This window comes from Melospiza georgiana, chromosome 22 (genome assembly GCF_028018845.1).
Source record: "Melospiza georgiana isolate bMelGeo1 chromosome 22, bMelGeo1.pri, whole genome shotgun sequence".
Lineage (NCBI taxonomy): Eukaryota > Metazoa > Chordata > Aves > Passeriformes > Passerellidae > Melospiza > Melospiza georgiana.
The window spans coordinates 10,703,093-10,718,608 of NC_080451.1; the positions used below are offsets into that span (position 1 = coordinate 10,703,093).

General features: G+C 50.1%; 1 protein-coding gene across 4 annotated transcripts in view; it reads left to right on the forward strand.

Moving 5' to 3' along the window:
• RERE (arginine-glutamic acid dipeptide repeats) overlaps nt 1-15,516 on the forward strand; it is a 160,928-nt gene that overhangs the window by 97,896 nt on the left and 47,516 nt on the right. For all 4 annotated transcript variants that reach the window (XM_058039268.1, XM_058039269.1, XM_058039267.1 and 1 more), the window contains 3 exons: nt 2,085-2,209; nt 3,463-3,562; nt 8,772-8,870. In XM_058039268.1, the coding sequence (XP_057895251.1) occupies nt 2,085-2,209; nt 3,463-3,562; nt 8,772-8,870 (324 nt within the window). The remainder of the gene's footprint in view (nt 1-2,084; nt 2,210-3,462; nt 3,563-8,771; nt 8,871-15,516) is intronic.

The following is a 15,516-nucleotide window of genomic DNA, read 5'->3' on the forward strand; positions in this document are numbered from 1 at the left end:
TTTGCCTTCAGAGGAAAAAAGTCCTTGGCAATTAAACCTGTAGTGTTCTTTTCAGTAGTCATAACAGGAGCACTGTAAATGATACCTTCAAAACAACTTTCATCTCAAATTGTCATCCCATATTTTGGCAGGCATTAGTCACCCTGCTCTGGGGTGTAATTACCACGTGCATTTGTGGATGGGGAGGAAAAGGCAGGAAGAAGGTCCATGGATTTAGAGTCCTGTTAATTCTTGCTTGAGACTTCCACTGCCCCTCCCTCACCCTTGGTTCTGACAAATCATCACTGACACCCTCAGAGCAGCAGAATGCAGAGCCTGAGCTCCAGCAGGCTCTGGAGCCCCCACTGTCCCCCAGCTGTGCCCAGGGCAGGCTCAGAGGTGGGGAACCCTCAGTGCTCTGATCCCCACAGCCCTGCCTGTGTGCCCACAGCAGCAGGGGCACGAGAGGAGACTGACGGTCTGTAGGACTGCAGGGCTCTGAGAAGTCACCTCCTTGCTCTGGGTGTGCTCCTGGGGCACCCAGGGAGCTTTGGGGTGTCCCTGGGCAGCCAGGGAGCTTTGGGGTGTCCCTAGGACAGCCAGGGAGCTTTGGGGTGCTCTACAGGGCACCCAGGGAGCTTTGGGGTGTCCCTGGGCAGCCAGGGAGCTTTGGGGTGTCCCTAGGACAGCCAGGGAGCTTTGGGGTGCTCTACAGGGCAGCCACGGAGCTTTGGGGTGCCCTGGGGCAATTGGGGAGCTTTGGGGTGCCCAGGGGACAGCCAGGGAACTTTGGGGTGCCCAGCCCTGGGGGTGGCACTCAAACCCCAGGGCTGCCTCAGCCCCAGCCAGGAGAGAACTTCAATGACATCCCCATTTTCCCAGGCAAGAAGTAAAATAAAGTACAGATTAAAGAGCAGAACATGAAAGACATGTGAACCTGTGACTTGTAATTACTGGTTATGTATAAATGTTGCCTCTCAAATACGTTTAGCGTTGTGAGCATAGGAGGTAATTATAGGGCTTAAAAGCTGTTTCTGAAGAGGCTCTCAGCTATCTCATCTCGGAGCAGGAGATGACTAAAGATGCTAATTGGGTCTCTGGATAGAGTGTAATACTTATTTAGAGGCAGTGTTCGTTTTGCTGAGCTATCTCCCTTTCAGGAAATGTCTTTGTTTCCCTTCAGAGTCGCAGTGATTTACTGAGCATTTCATTTGGAACTTGGTGTCAGATCTGTGGGGTTTCTTGCTGGTGTAAAATGGGACCCATCTGGTGGCTGCCTCCCTCCATGTGTGTTCTGGAGGGTGTGAGGCAGGCAGGAGCAGCTGGATCAGCATCCCTGTGACAGTGCAGCTGCTGTGGCTGAGGGGAGTTGTCCAGCAGCTCTGCAGCTCCAAAGCAGGGGCCGTGCAGTGCAGAGCGCTTCCCTTCCCTCTCTGCTGCTGCTGGGCACAGACGGGCTCCCCTGGCAGGGGGCTGAGGTGGGGTTGGCCCAGAATTGCCATCAGGAAAGGCACTGCCCCTGTGAGGCAGGAGTGAGGGCGGAGGGCATGGCGTGGGCTCGATGCCTCAGCATCCTCCGAGTTCTGAAACGTGGAACAAATCCTTCAGAGCTGCTTGAGCACCTTCCCCCTGCCAGCTGCCACCAGGGCAGAGAATTCCAGGGGCTGGGAGTGCTCCTGAGCCAGGAGCAGCTGCTGTGTGTGTGTGTGTGTGTGTGCCCTCTGTGTGTGTGTGTGTGCCCTCTCTGTGTGTGTGCCCTCTGTGTGTGTGTGTGTGTTTGTGCCCTCTGCGTGTGTGTGTGCCATGTGTGTGCCCTCTGTGTGTGTGTGTGTGTGCTCTGTTTGCAGCCCAGTGCCATGTGTGCCATGTGTGTCCAACGTGTGTGCCCTGTTTGCAGCCCAATGCCATGTGTGTGCCCTGTTTGTGGCCCTGTGCCATGTGTCCCACGTGTGTGCCCCGTTTGCAGCCCAATGCCATGTGTCCCATGTGTGTCCCACGTGTGTGCCCCGTTTGCAGCCCAGTGCCATATGTGCCATGTGTGTGCCCCGTTTGCAGCCCAATGCCATGTGTCCCATGTGTGTCCCACGTGTGTGCCCCGTTTGCAGGCCAAGCTCCCCGAGCTGCAGCCGTTCCCATCCCCGGACGGGGACACGGTGACCCAGCACGAGGAGCTGGTGTGGATGCCCGGAGTCAACGACTGCGACCTGCTGATGTACCTCAGGGCAGCCAGGTGGGTGCTGCACCTCCCTGCCGGGCTCTGGGGCGCCTGCAGCCCCTCCTGCAGCCCCTCCTGCAGCCCCTCCTGCAGCCCCTCCTGCAGCCCCTCCTGCAGCCCCTCGTGCAGCCCCTCCTGCAGCCCCGCCTGCAGCCCCTTCTGCAGCCTCTCCTTCCCTCAGGGACATTTGTGGGTGCCAGGGGCATGGGCTGGGACCTTGGGTTGGGCTGAGGAATCTCAGATTGGGGCCAGCACAGCACCCCCTGTGACAGTGTCCACAGGGTTCTTGGATGGGAGAGGAGACGAGGACCTGACTCCGTGTTTCAGAAAGCTGATTTATTATTTTATGATATGTATTACATTAAAACTATACTAAAAGAATAGAAGAAAAGGTTTCATCAGAAGGCTGGCTAAGAATAGAATAGGAAAGAATGATAACAAAAGCTTCTGTCTCAGACAGAGAGTCCAAGCCAGCTCTGCTATGATTGGCCATTAATCAGAAACAACCCCATGAGCCCAATCCCAGATGCACCTGTTGCATCCCACAGCAGCAGATAACCATTGTTCACATTTTGTTCCTGAGGCCTGCCAGCTTCTCAGGAGGAAAAACCCTAAGGAAAGGGTTTTCCATAAAAGATGTGTGTGGCACCCCCATGCTCCGTGGCTCTGGGGATGCAGTGCAAGGGCAGCAGGGTGGGCTGGGATGGGTACAAGGAGGAGCTGCTCTTCCCTGGTGGGCCCAGCAAACCCCTGGTGGGCTTCACGGAAATTCAGAGTCTCTGGAAATTACTGGTAGCTTGCAGGGATTCAGAGGCTGGGGAATGTGCAGTTTCAGTCAGTTTTCTGACATTAAAACCAAGATGACAGCACAAAGTTTGCTGTCTGCTGAGACTGTTCTGGCTGCAGGTTTCAGCTTCTGTAATCCTGCTCAGGCTCTGCTGCTTTGGCAGTGCAGACTTGTGGCTGATGAAAGCAAATGAGATTGGATTGTAATGCTGGATTTGCTCTGTGTGCTGGGGTGACTCAGCTTTGCAGCTCTGTGCTGCCTTATTTGATGCACGGTGTGGCAAGGCCCTGAAATCCAGGGTTTGGGGTGTGAGCCCAGTGTGTGTGTGGGGCACTGCGCACCTCGCAATCCACAATTAAAGTGTGAGCTCAGTGCGTGTGCACCCCAAAATGCAGGGTTTGGGGTGTGAACCCCCTGTGTGTGTGGGGCCCTGTGGTGCCCCAGCCCAGCTGAGCAGTGTCCCCTGTGCCTGGCTTTGCAGGAGCATGGCAGCCTTTGCAGGGATGTGTGACGGGGGCTCCACAGAGGACGGATGCGTGGCTGCCTCGCGGGACGACACCACCCTGAACGCCCTGAACACGGTGAGTGACCTGGGGACACAGCCCTCTGCTCCTCCTGGGACAGCATCCAGCTTTTGGGGTCCCATTTCTTGGTGGGACACCACCCCGAACACAGTGAGTGACCCTGGAACAGCCCTCTGCCCCTCCCGGCTCAGCATCCAGCTTTTGGGGTCCCATTTCTTGGTGGGACACCACCCTGAACACAATGAGTGACCTGGGGACACAGCCCTCTGCCCCTCCTGGGACAGCATCCAGCTTTTGGGGTCCCATTTCTTGGTGGGAACCTCTCTCAAGCACCAGGTGGTTTTCAGAGCTCTGAGCTGCAGGATTTCGGTGATGAGCTCATGGCTGGTGCCTCGAGGGTGACCCCAGGGAGTGTTTTTGGGAAACTGCTCAGCTCAGGGCACCAGCTGGGACTGGGACTGGCCCAGCTGCCCCTGAGCTGGCTCTTGGTCTGGTCTGGGTTTAGCTGCAGTTGAAATTCCTGCGTTCTGCTCCTGAGTTCCTTTCCCTGAGTGCCTCACCCCTCTGCTCTGGGCTGAGCTCTTCCCTGACTTCCTTCTCAGAGACTCAAACTTCTGTTAAGGTCAATAATCATTAAGGAGCTTTTGCAATTGGAATTTCTTTGCCCTTATCTATAATAATAGCCTAATGCAGAAAATTCATTTAACTTCACTGCTTCTCTATCTACTTTAATTACTCCCTTTAATGGCTTGGCAGCCCCAGGATCTGCAGTTGCACTTGTGGAGTTCTTGCTTCTGAAATTAGATTAGTCCCAAAATATTTTGGTTTTGTTCTTCTGGTTCTTTTCTCTTTGTGTTTCTAGTGCATGTCTATTTTAGGAAATGCTTTCCTTGTCCACTGTGGATTTTTCTAGAAAAGAGTTTCCTTATAAATAATAGTTCTGTCAGGGATATTTTAAGAAACTTTGACTTATTTCTGAGACCCTGCTTTTTTGGCTTTAAACAGTTTAGATAGCTCACCTGTTGTCCTGACAAAATGGTGCCTCTTTTGTCTCTCAGTTCAGCACCAATTTAAAAGAGATCAGATTTATCTGATAAATGATTTGTGAGCCTCTTAACCTGCACTAAGTTGTGTCTTTGTTTAGAAATTACCATATGCAACCCAGAAGATGAATGTAAAAGAAAATGGTGTGCTATGATTTCTTATTATGGAAATCCAATAAACTTCAGGGCAGCACTTCACATAAATCAGTCTTGACAAGCTCCTTTGCTGCTGTTTTATTTATGTAATAACAGGTGCTGTGAGCCCCCAGAATGATTTATTGCTAATTGTGCCAGATAGAAATGGAGATCATGGAAGGCACAACGCAACACAGACATCACACACATGTATTTATGTCTCAGCTCCCTGCAAGGGTTGTTCATCAGCATTCCAGGTGAACTCCAGCTCCTGTCCTGTCTTTGTCTCTGTAACCCTTAGGAGGGAATTGAGTTTTCATTTGGGGTTTGCTGTCCTCCTGATGGTGCCCCTGTGGGACTGGGAGGGCTGAGGAGCACCCAGCAGCTCCTGCAAGCCTTTCCCATAATAGTGGTGAGGAGATGATCCCAGAAAGCTCCTCCTGCCCTGGGGGAGTGGTGCCAGCCTGGGAATGCAGAGGGAGCAAGGTGAATATTGAGCACAGACCTGGCAGTGCTGGGCAGGGAGAGCTGGGGAGCTTTGGGAGTGGTTCCTTCCCTCCTCTTTGCCTCCAGACTCTGATTTAGCAGCAGATGTGGTTTCAGATCCTTTCTGTGTGCACAGCAGTGCAAAGGCAGGCGCTCACGAGCTCTTTGATGCTTCTGACCTGTGCCTGCTGCTCGGGGGCTCTGCAGGGCTGTCCCAGGCCAGGCAGGGACTCATTCCCTGCTTGTGCCCGGGTTTGACAGGGCTGCAGAGGAGCAGCAAAGCTGGAGCAGGCCTGGGGCAGGCAGGCTGCAAACTCACCGTGGGACCCACAGTCTCTGCGGTTTGCTTCGTGTTTCTGCTGGGGAAATCTCAGCCAGCCACTCCTGTTTGTCCCCAGCAGATGAAAAAATAGCACCATTAAGCTCATGTAGTGCCACATGGAGGAGAGCCCAAACAATGATATGCTAATATTGTGTAAATCTCTCTTTACTAATAGTGTTGTTGTGCCTTCTCATGGCTCTGCTGCATGGGAACGTGTCATTATGAGTGACAAACATGACAGGCTAATCTCAGTGCAAGGAAATTCACTCCTAACTAAGATGTCACCCAGACAAATTACTCCCTGTTTTAACTTGCCCTTAGACCAGATTTTCTTGTTCATTAACTACAGACAAGGTTGAAAGCATAAAAAAAAATTATTTAAATACATGTTAGCATTTCTGCTTGTGACTGGTTTTGCTGGTGGGTGATGTTAATGAGCAGCTGCTCTCCTGGTTCACACAGGCAGGGCCAGGCTCCCTGCCCAGGCCTGTCCCAGTGCAGGAGACACTTCTGCCTCTGGAGCTTCCATTCCTCCTCATCCTCACTCTTACAGGCAGGTCAGAAAGGGCCAAGCCCCACTGCTGTCATTGCTGATAACATTCTGGGGGAATATGCAAAATCCTGCTGGTTTTGGAAGGTGTTTGAAAGTGCTGTGCTGAGTTTTGCAGGTAGTTGGCATTTCTTGCCCTGGCCCTGCCCCACAGCTGTTCTGCAGCTGCATTTGGGCTGTCTGGCATGACAAAGTGGCTGCATCACAAACATCAGGATTTTAATTCAGCAGCAGCTCTTTAGGTGCCTGAAATTGATTAGAGCTGGGGGAAAGAGACGGAAGTTGGATTTTTTGGTTTGATTTTGTCTGATACCCAAATTATACCCTAAAGGGCACTTGGGGCTCCTGTCTTGCTGGGCTTTAGAAATGATAACCGTTAAAAGGAGCATATTCTGTTTTCACTCTAGGGCAAGATGTCCATAGCTGTACAGAACATCCACAGCTCACTATTTGTCAGCTCTGCTGCTGAAAGAAGTGGCCTGAATTGCATTTTGTGTTAAATCAGGTGTTGGGTTGGAGTTTTCACACCCAAAGATGGAGCTGCTCGTGGCACCGATGCCCATCCCGCTCCTCATTTTCCTTTTTTCCTTCTCCCATGGGAGAGCCAGTGTGGGGCTGGGAGCTCTGGGATTCAGGGCTGTGCCGTCAGTGCTGGATGTGCTGCAGCCCCATTGGGGTGGGTTTGGCTGAACAATCCCCTCTGCTCCAAGGCCCAGCCCAGTCCAGGCTGGGCTCTGCTTCTGGAGCAGTTCAGGAGCGCTCCCATGAGATTGCAGCAGTTCTTCCTTGGAGAAGGAGGCTCTGGCATCTCAGTGCTCCTCATGGAGTGCAGTTATTTAATGCTGAGCCCTGCCTGCAGCCTGCCCGAGCTGGGCTCTCCAAGGCACAGCAGAATGGCTGTAATTGCCAGAGCAAGCCTTGCTGGAGCAGGGGCTGCCACATGCAATGGCACTCTGCTCTAAAAAGGTCACGGGAAAGGGACATTTAAATTAAGTTATAAATTACAATTGAAGAACAATATTTTGATGAGCAAGCCCAGAGATGTCAGAGCTGCAAGATGTAATTCATGGGTTCATTACAGACTGGAGGTGCCTGACAGCTGAGCCATGCCAAAGGAGAATTTATTTGCAGCATCACCCAGACAGCAATGGCAGCTCTGCTCAGAGCTGCAGTGGGAGCTGGAACCTTGTGGGATTGTGCAGCCTTGATGTGAAATCCCTTCCCTGGGCCCTGGCTGTCTGTAAAGCAGTGTAAGGGAGCCTTTTGGGCACGTGCACATCCAGAATTGTGCTTTAATCCTGCCCTGTGGTGCAGAATTTGCTGTATTTTCTGTTTCAGGGTACATTTGTGGTGGCTCCCTTTGTTGCAGTTGTTCACACATCAACTCTCACTGTGGTGCCAAATCCGGATGCAGAGTTAATGCTGAAAATGGAGATTCTCTGGCTGGCTGGTGATGCAGTGTTTATAGAAACACCTGGAGAAGTTCAAGCAGGAGTTAATGAAACCAGAGGCAGTCATCATTAGCTTTTATTTATACTCTGGATCTTGCCAATAAAGTGCTCAGCAATGGCTGAAAGTAGAAAGCAGAGAAGGAGCCAGACTGGAACATGTAAATTTAACTCCAGCACTTTGAGAAAATATTTTTCCTTTCTGCTGCATTATTCTACTCCTGGCATTTATAAAACATTTTTTTTTCCACTCCCACCTGCTAAAATTGACATTTTTCAGGAGCCCCTAAGCTTGTATCATGTTTTCACAGGGGTCTCCTCTGCCCCGTGGCTCCTCTGTCAGGGGTTGTTATTAATGAATTGCTTGCTCAGAAGTTCACCCCATATAATCTGTGGCTGGCCTGTAAACTCCTCTTTTTCTGGAGCAGCTGCCCGTGAGCCCAGGCTGTTTTTCTGGGCCTGTCTGGTTTGTTTTCCTTGCAGACCCAGCTGCTTGGGCCCTGGGCTACCAGGGAGGAGCCCGTGCTGTCCTTGAGGCAGAACAGAGATGCCCTCCCAGTCACAGAGAGCTCTGGCATTGCTGCTGCTCGGGAGGGGAGGGAAACAGGAGCCCCATTCTCCTCAGCCCCGTCACATCTCCCGAGTGAAAAATCCTCTGGGCAGTGGCATGCACAGAAAAGAGGCATTTGCAAGGTGAGCTGGCAAAACAAACAGAGCTTTTTTTCTTTGAGATGGATTGGTTCCCAGTGCTGGAGTGCAAACAGGGAGGAAAATTAATGTGTACCCAGCAGAAAAGGCAACATCTTATTTTCATGCCTGTAAGTAGGCATTGCATACCATGGGAGCCTTAGAACTATTTTCTTTTAAGTTGGTTTTTTAATTTTTTTTTTTTAATTTTTCTCCTGCTGACCACAGGAGATGGAGCCAAGTTGTGTCAAGTGAAGAACAATAAAGTGGAGAACATAACCCATCATGTTTTAATTTGTATTTTGTCATGGCTGACATCACACAGAGCCCTGTGAGGGGGAGGGAGCAGTGAGGCTTTGGGTTGAACATTACCTGGGGCAGGTGTAGGAGGGAGGGGATCCCTGCTTGGGTTGGTGCTGCTGCTTCCCCTCCGAAGCCTCAGTTTCCCCTCAGGTTGTTTACACTCACCTCATACATCAACAGGAACAATAATTAGGCACAGAACATCTCTTGTGGCTCCTGTAGTGGTTTTCCCCCTCCAATATCAGATCACTGCTAATTCCTTTGGATGATCTATTTGTCTTCTTTCTTTCAGCTCCATGAAAGCAACTACGATGCTGGGAAAGCCCTGCAGCGCCTGGTGAAGAAACCTGTGCCAAAGCTGATTGAGAAGTGTTGGACTGAGGATGAAGTGGTAGGAAATGATTTATCTCCTCCAGCCTTGATGCTTCACCTTGCTGCTCTTGCTTTTTTATGTTGGCTTTTGTTTTTTTTTTTTTCTAAAGAGGTTTTCTTTATGGGCAGGAAGAGGGTGGGTGTGTAAATAAAAATACACATGCATGGGTATAAATGAAAAAACCTGATGCAGTGCATGACAGAATTAATTAGTCATGGAAAAGCGGCAGCAGAAAAGTTTGGTTGGTGTTTTTTGGGGTTTTTTGGGGGTTTTTTTTTTGTTTGGAGCTGCTGCACTCAGGGCTCTGGGTGATCCACCCACGTTAAGTGAGAGAGAATTGAGCCTCACCGATGGAAAAAAACAAAGTTTATTGAAAAGTGAAGCATTGCTCTGTGAGCACAGAGTAACGATCACTGGCTCCATAAATCCTTGTCAGCCCCAGCTCATTTTATCATATTTGTTCTTGTTCTGCTCCATCCAAGTTTCCAGCAACGTTTGGCAGCCCTCCAGGCTGGGCAGAGCCAAAGATCAAACTGTGCTCTTATTTATAGACAGCAGAGCTCCACCTACACAGCCTCAGAGCCTCCAGCCCCAAGCAGCTCTGCTGCATTCTGGAGCATTCTGGAGCATTTTGGGAGCATTTTGGAGCATTTTGGAGCCTTGCAGGGGAGGTTTCCTTATTGCAGCCCTGGGAAACTGAGAGAGCTCTGACCCACAGGGTGCTGAACTGCAGAGGAATTCTGCAGTGCAGTGTTGCTCAGAAAATACTGAGGTGTCAAAGCCACATCTGGCCCAAACAGTGAAACTGTGGTGGCAGCATTAACTCTGTGTGTGCCTTCATCTCAGGGCCAGGGATGTGCTGGGATAATCCCAGGGAGTTCTGGGGGAAATGGAGGCCCAGGTCCAACCCCTGTCCTTATTTGGGCTGGACTTGTAATAAATCTCTCCTGGCAGCCCAGCAAATGTGGTTTATTTTAATTTAACTACTGAGATTTAAGTTTGCACTTGGATGAATAAGCAAATCCCACAGCTGGTACAGAGCTTTGGTCAGTTAACCTGAACAATAATAATAATGATAATAATAATGATAATAATACCAGCACATTTAGAACTTTTCTGTGGGCTCCCAGCTGCCCCAAGCCAAAGCCTTTGTTTTCCATGAGAGCAGCTCCAAACTGGGAGGTGGGAGCTGCTTGGCAGTGTCAGACCTGACTGGAACAAAGGATGGGAGTTGTGGTATTTTTCCTGCTGCTGATGTGGTTGCAGATGTTTAGATGAAATTAAACAGAGGATAAAATTGGCCTCTGATTGAGTTACATGGGGGCTGTGTAAAGACGAGGGCTGGGCTTTGTTGTTTCCCCAGTGCCTCTGAACCTGGGGCTGTGTTTGAAGGGTTTTTAGTCCCAGTGTGTAAATGCAGAGGCCCAGGGTGAGAGCCAGCCCTGGCCACAGCCTGTGAGAGTGGCCAGGGCACCTCTGCTCTGCTCTGCTCTGCTCTGCCCCTCTGGGCAATCCTTTGTGGCTGCTGTGGGAGGGGGTTTGGAGCCTGGGGTGGCTCTGGCAGTGCCTCTGTTCCTCTGCTGCTGCTGCCCTGATGGCGGAGCTGAGATCCCAAACCTGGGCCAGGGTCAGGTTAAATGAACATCCCCATTCCATCCCCTGCTCTGGTTCCACTGGGAACTGTCCTTAAAAAATTACCATGAACAATCCTGGGAGAAAATCCTCTCTGCAGAATGGCTTTTGTACCTCAGTGGTGTCAGTGCAGCTCTGGGCCTGCTCCAGTGCAAGAATGAGCCCCCATGTGGGATCAATAACCTATCAAAGGGTGTGTGGGATCAATAACCTGTCAAAGAGAGTGATTTATTCAGGGTACAGTGAGCATCTCTGGTTTGGGGAACCTGATGGGAACCTAATTTTCTGTTCTGGAGTGCTTCATGTGCTGGGGGAAGGACACCCCACAGCCCCAGTTCCAAATCACGCTTCTGTCTCTTCATTCACAATGTGCTTTTTTCTGTCTCTATCAGAAGTTCTGATGAAATCAATAGGGCTTTCAGGAGAGAGAAATCCGAATGAGAAGTGCAGGAACCTGCAGTTTATTAGGTTTTTAATTAAACATGATGAACACATTTTAAATACCACAAAGGCCTGGGGCTGAGCTGCATCTAATGGAAACAGATTAAGTCACCCGTCCACACTTGGGTAGTTATTAATTCTGTTTATTTATGCATGCTTGCTGCAGGCAGGGCTTGCTGCTGCTCTGCTGCAGGTTATTGCACAGGGATGCTCTCCTGCATGGAGCTGTGCTCCTCATTAGCATTATGAGGACCTGGTGGGGTTTAATTGCAGAGCCTGAACTTTCTTTGCTGGGCAATCCCTTGTGCTCTACGCTTTGCTCCATCCACGTTAAATTCTCTGGAGGAAGCTGCCAGGTGTTCCTTAGGAAGGTTCTGTCACCGTGAGCACCCTGACATCCCTGATTTCTCCCTTTTATCCTGGAATATTCTGCCTTTAAATGTTTTACATGGCTCCTGGTGTCGAGTGGTTGAGGTAAACAGCCTCCATTCAAACAAACTCCTCCGTTTATGTGCAGGGCTGGTTAATCCTGGCTGCTGCTAAATCCTAATTGGCCGTGTACATCCATTTACAAGTTCATAAATTTTCAAATATCCACACCTGGCTTCAGCTTAAACTCGTTTATCAGAAAGCACAAGTGGAGATGCCTCTGCCAGAAAGGACAAGAGACAGCAAACTCCTTCCCTAATGTGTTTGCAAGTGTTTGTAATCCAGTGTGGCAGGTCAAGGAATTACTTATGCAAAACCCACAGCCTTATTTGCTTGGCTTCTCTGCCTGGAATCATCCTCAGAGGTCTCATCCACCCTTTTTGGAGTGTGTGCTGGTGAAAGCACTGTTCTCATGTTCTCCTTTGAAAGCAGAGCTGCTTACTGGGGCAAAAACACCATGGATTTTATTTACTGTTTATGTGGCAGCTACAGAAATTCAGAGCCAGATTGAAACGGGGCCTCTGGGATGGAGGAGTGGAAAGAAATCACAAAAGGGTATTGGAAAAGCTGAGCTGACTCCTGGGCTGGGCTTGGAAGGTGAAGACACCAGTGACTGCTCAGTGTCATTGTTCTAGGCACAGAGAATACGCAGTGAAATCCCACTAAATGAACATTTGCTGGGATTTAGTGATGCAGCCACGTCTGCAAGTGTGATAATCAGGAACAACCAAAACTTAGCTGAGCACTGAGATAACAAAACCACCAGACCCAGATTGCTGTGGCCTTGTAGGAGCTGTGTTTTAAGAATAAATCAGATTTTAGTTTAAGAATAAATCAGATTTTAGTTTAGGTCTGGTCTGTGTCCTATTCTAAGAACTCAGAGTGGAAAAGAACCATCAGCCCTCGCAGTCAAAAGTGACCAGTGAAGGATGAAATTATTCTGCTTGGGGGGAAAAGCTGTTATTTAAAGGTTGCATAAAATTATAGTTACTGAGTAGCTGGCAGGTGTACAAAATGCTGAGGTGCAGTACAGCTGGGAAATACAAGGTGTAGTACAGCCCAGAAAGGGGAATTTGGTTTAAACACAGGTTCCTAGATGAAAGATAACAATCTTTTGTTTGTGATTAACTTGCATCAGTCTTTGATCCAAGCCCTTGTTGAGAGGGATCAATACTGCACATACAGCGCCGAGTTTATTGTCGAGTCCTTTTGGAAATAAGGCAGTGAATTAAAAATCAATTATACGTGCAGAAAAGTTTGTGTAGGGCAATCAATTCTGTCCTTTTAGTTTGCCAAAAGATTCCATTGTTTAACCAGCTGTGAAAAGGAATGAATTTTAAAGGCCTCCAGCAAATGAGGGAGCCCAAAGGGGCGGGGGCAGAGATTAAAAAAAAAATTATTTCAGCATTTCATGTTCAGCAAAGGCTCTTGAGGGATAAATCCATAAATCCTGTCAGTGACCTTGGCTGCAGAGTGGGTGATTTCAGTGCTTTCCCTGATGTTGATCTTTGCCCAGCTGCCAGAGGAGCTGCTGTTTCCTCACCAGTATCATTTTGGGGTTTGCTGAGCTGTGTGTGCTCCTTGATCTGCCATGTCTCTGCCCTCATGTGGAATATTTTTATCTGTTGAGCATCTACCCTGCTGCTGATCGCAAAATCACCAGCCCGGCCCCTTGGCCTGGCCAGGAGCTGTTTTGGGGTGGGATGGGAGAGAAACTCCAAATTCCAGCTCCAGCATAGCCCAGACCATCCTGGTGTGTTCCAGAGCAGGGTTTGCACTCAGGGTTTGCTCTCAGGAGCTCCTGGTGTATTTTCCAGAGCAGGGTTTGCTCTCAGGAGCTCCTGGTGTATTTTCCAGAGCAGGGTTTGCACTCAGGAGTTCCTGGTGTATTTTCCAGAGCAGGGTTTGCTCTCAGGAGTTCCTGGTGTATTTCCAGAGCAGGGTTTGCTCTCAGGAGTTCCTGGTGTATTTTCCAGAGCAGGGTTTGCTCTCAGGAGCTCCTGGTGTGTTTCCAGAGCAGGGTTTGCACTCCCAGCCCCTGAGCTCCCCGTTGCCAAGGGGAGGGATGTGCTGCCTGCAGGATTAACAAACACCACAGAGCTTGCTTGTCAGAATTTTCCAGCTCATTTTCAAGGGCATCTCCCTGGCTCTCCCCATCGTCCCTGGGTGTGCATTTCCAGGTGGGAGCCACTGCTGGCTGGGGGATGTGGGGGCTGCATTTGTCCCCCCTCGGGGCACGGCGTGGTTTGGCAAACAGGGAGGGCTCAGGAGCAGGGGCAGTCTGGTGTCCGTGGGTCTGTCCCAGCCCCAGAGCAGAGCTCTGTGATGGGCTCAGAGCCTGTCCTGGGCACAGAGCAGCCCCAGCTCCTGCCTGGGCCCACCCCAGCCTGCTGCTCCCTGATTATCCAGATTTGATGTGCTCAGGGCCAGATCCGCAGCCTGGGTTATATTTACCCTCCTGCCGTATCCTGTGCTGCTCCAGAAGGAAACTGAGTCACGGCATGCTGAGGAGCAGCTGAGGAGTGCAGGGATCATCTCGAGGGGGTTTCTGAGCCCGGTGCTTGTGGCACAGCAGGACTGAGGGAGGGGCTGTAACTCACCTCTGGTGCTTGTGGTGAAAGTGCAATTGAAATACGTAATAAATAATGAAGTGCTTTGGTATTTTTCTGGGTTTAGGGTGTGATAGAAATCTGCAGCTTCTTTCCAAGTGATTTTGGCTTAGATGCTTTTACCTATATCAGCCTGGACTCCTTTTCAACTGCTTATGTTGGAATTACACTTTATTAAACTGACAGAGCCCAGGAATGGATTAGTTGACGTGGCAAATGTCTGTTTTATTTTGGAGGAGTTGTTTGCTGTCTGCATGGCAGTTTGCTGTTCCTAACAAGATTGCTTCACAAACACAGGAACCCCAACCCCTAAAACAAAGCGAGTGCAGACAGATGACAGCGTTGTCTGCAACCTGACAAGATGATATTTGATTTTTGAATTTTTTCCCTGCTAGTTTGGGTCTCTGTCTGAGTCTTGGCTTTGATTCTTGGTTTGAACACAGAGGCTGACAGCCCCAAACCCCCAGAATTCCTGAATGTCACTGCATCCTCTGTGTTCTGCCCAACAGCTTAGCTGGGAATTATTTAGTCTGGCCCAGTGGCCATTGCAGCAGCAAATGACAAAATGCTCTTCAAATGGGTGTAGTGACATAATTCCTATTGAAGAAATGTTGATTACTGTCACAATGTGGATGCTCTGTGTGCTTTAGTGCTCAGGGCTTATCTTTCTTGCACAACATAAGCAGTATGAATGCCAAAATACACCTCATTTGCAAGTGCTGTTTGCATGATAAATTTTATTTTTCTAATCTCCCCTATCAACAGAACCAATTTTTTTTTAATCTTTCCGATGACATAAAAATGCATTTTAATGAAGCAAATTACCAAGCTTTGTCTCCTCGGTGCACGAGCGGGGCGGCCACGTTCAATTAGGCTGAGAAATGATCATTTGTTCATTGCAGGCTGTAGCAGAGCCCCTGCTCAGCCACATCCATCACCAGTTGCTCAGCTCGTGCTCCTTAAATCACTTGCCATCCTGTCGGGGCTGGGAATCCTCCACGGGAGCCATTATTTAATTGGAGTTTGTAAAGGTGTCACTTGTTTGATAATAGGCTGCTTCTGTAGTGGATGAATGGGGACTAAATATTCATCATTTGGTGCATCCATCCCAGATCCCTAATGAGTTACAGGGGTGGCAGTGCCAGCAGAGCTGGTGGTGCCATGGAAGGGGTTTGGGAGCACTGAGGATGCTGATGGTGCCATGGAAGGGACTGGGCAGCAGTGAGGATGCTGATGGTGCCATGGAATGGATGGGGAGCAGTGAGGATGCTGATGGGGATGCAAATGCCCCTGGGAGGAGTTTGGGGTCCATTCCTGGCCATGGAGGAGCCTCACCCTGAGCTGTGGCTGGCCCAGAGCAGCTCCTGGAGCACCAGCTCCTGTCTGCTCGTGGGGAGCTGCCCTGTGCTGTCCCTGTGCTGTCCCCGTGCCCTGTGCTGTCCCTGTGCTGTCCCTGTACCCTGTGCTGTCCCTGTGCTGTCCCTGTACCCTGTGCTGTCCCTGTGCCCTGTGCTGTCCCTGTGCTGTCCCCGTGCCCTGTGCTGTCCCTGTCC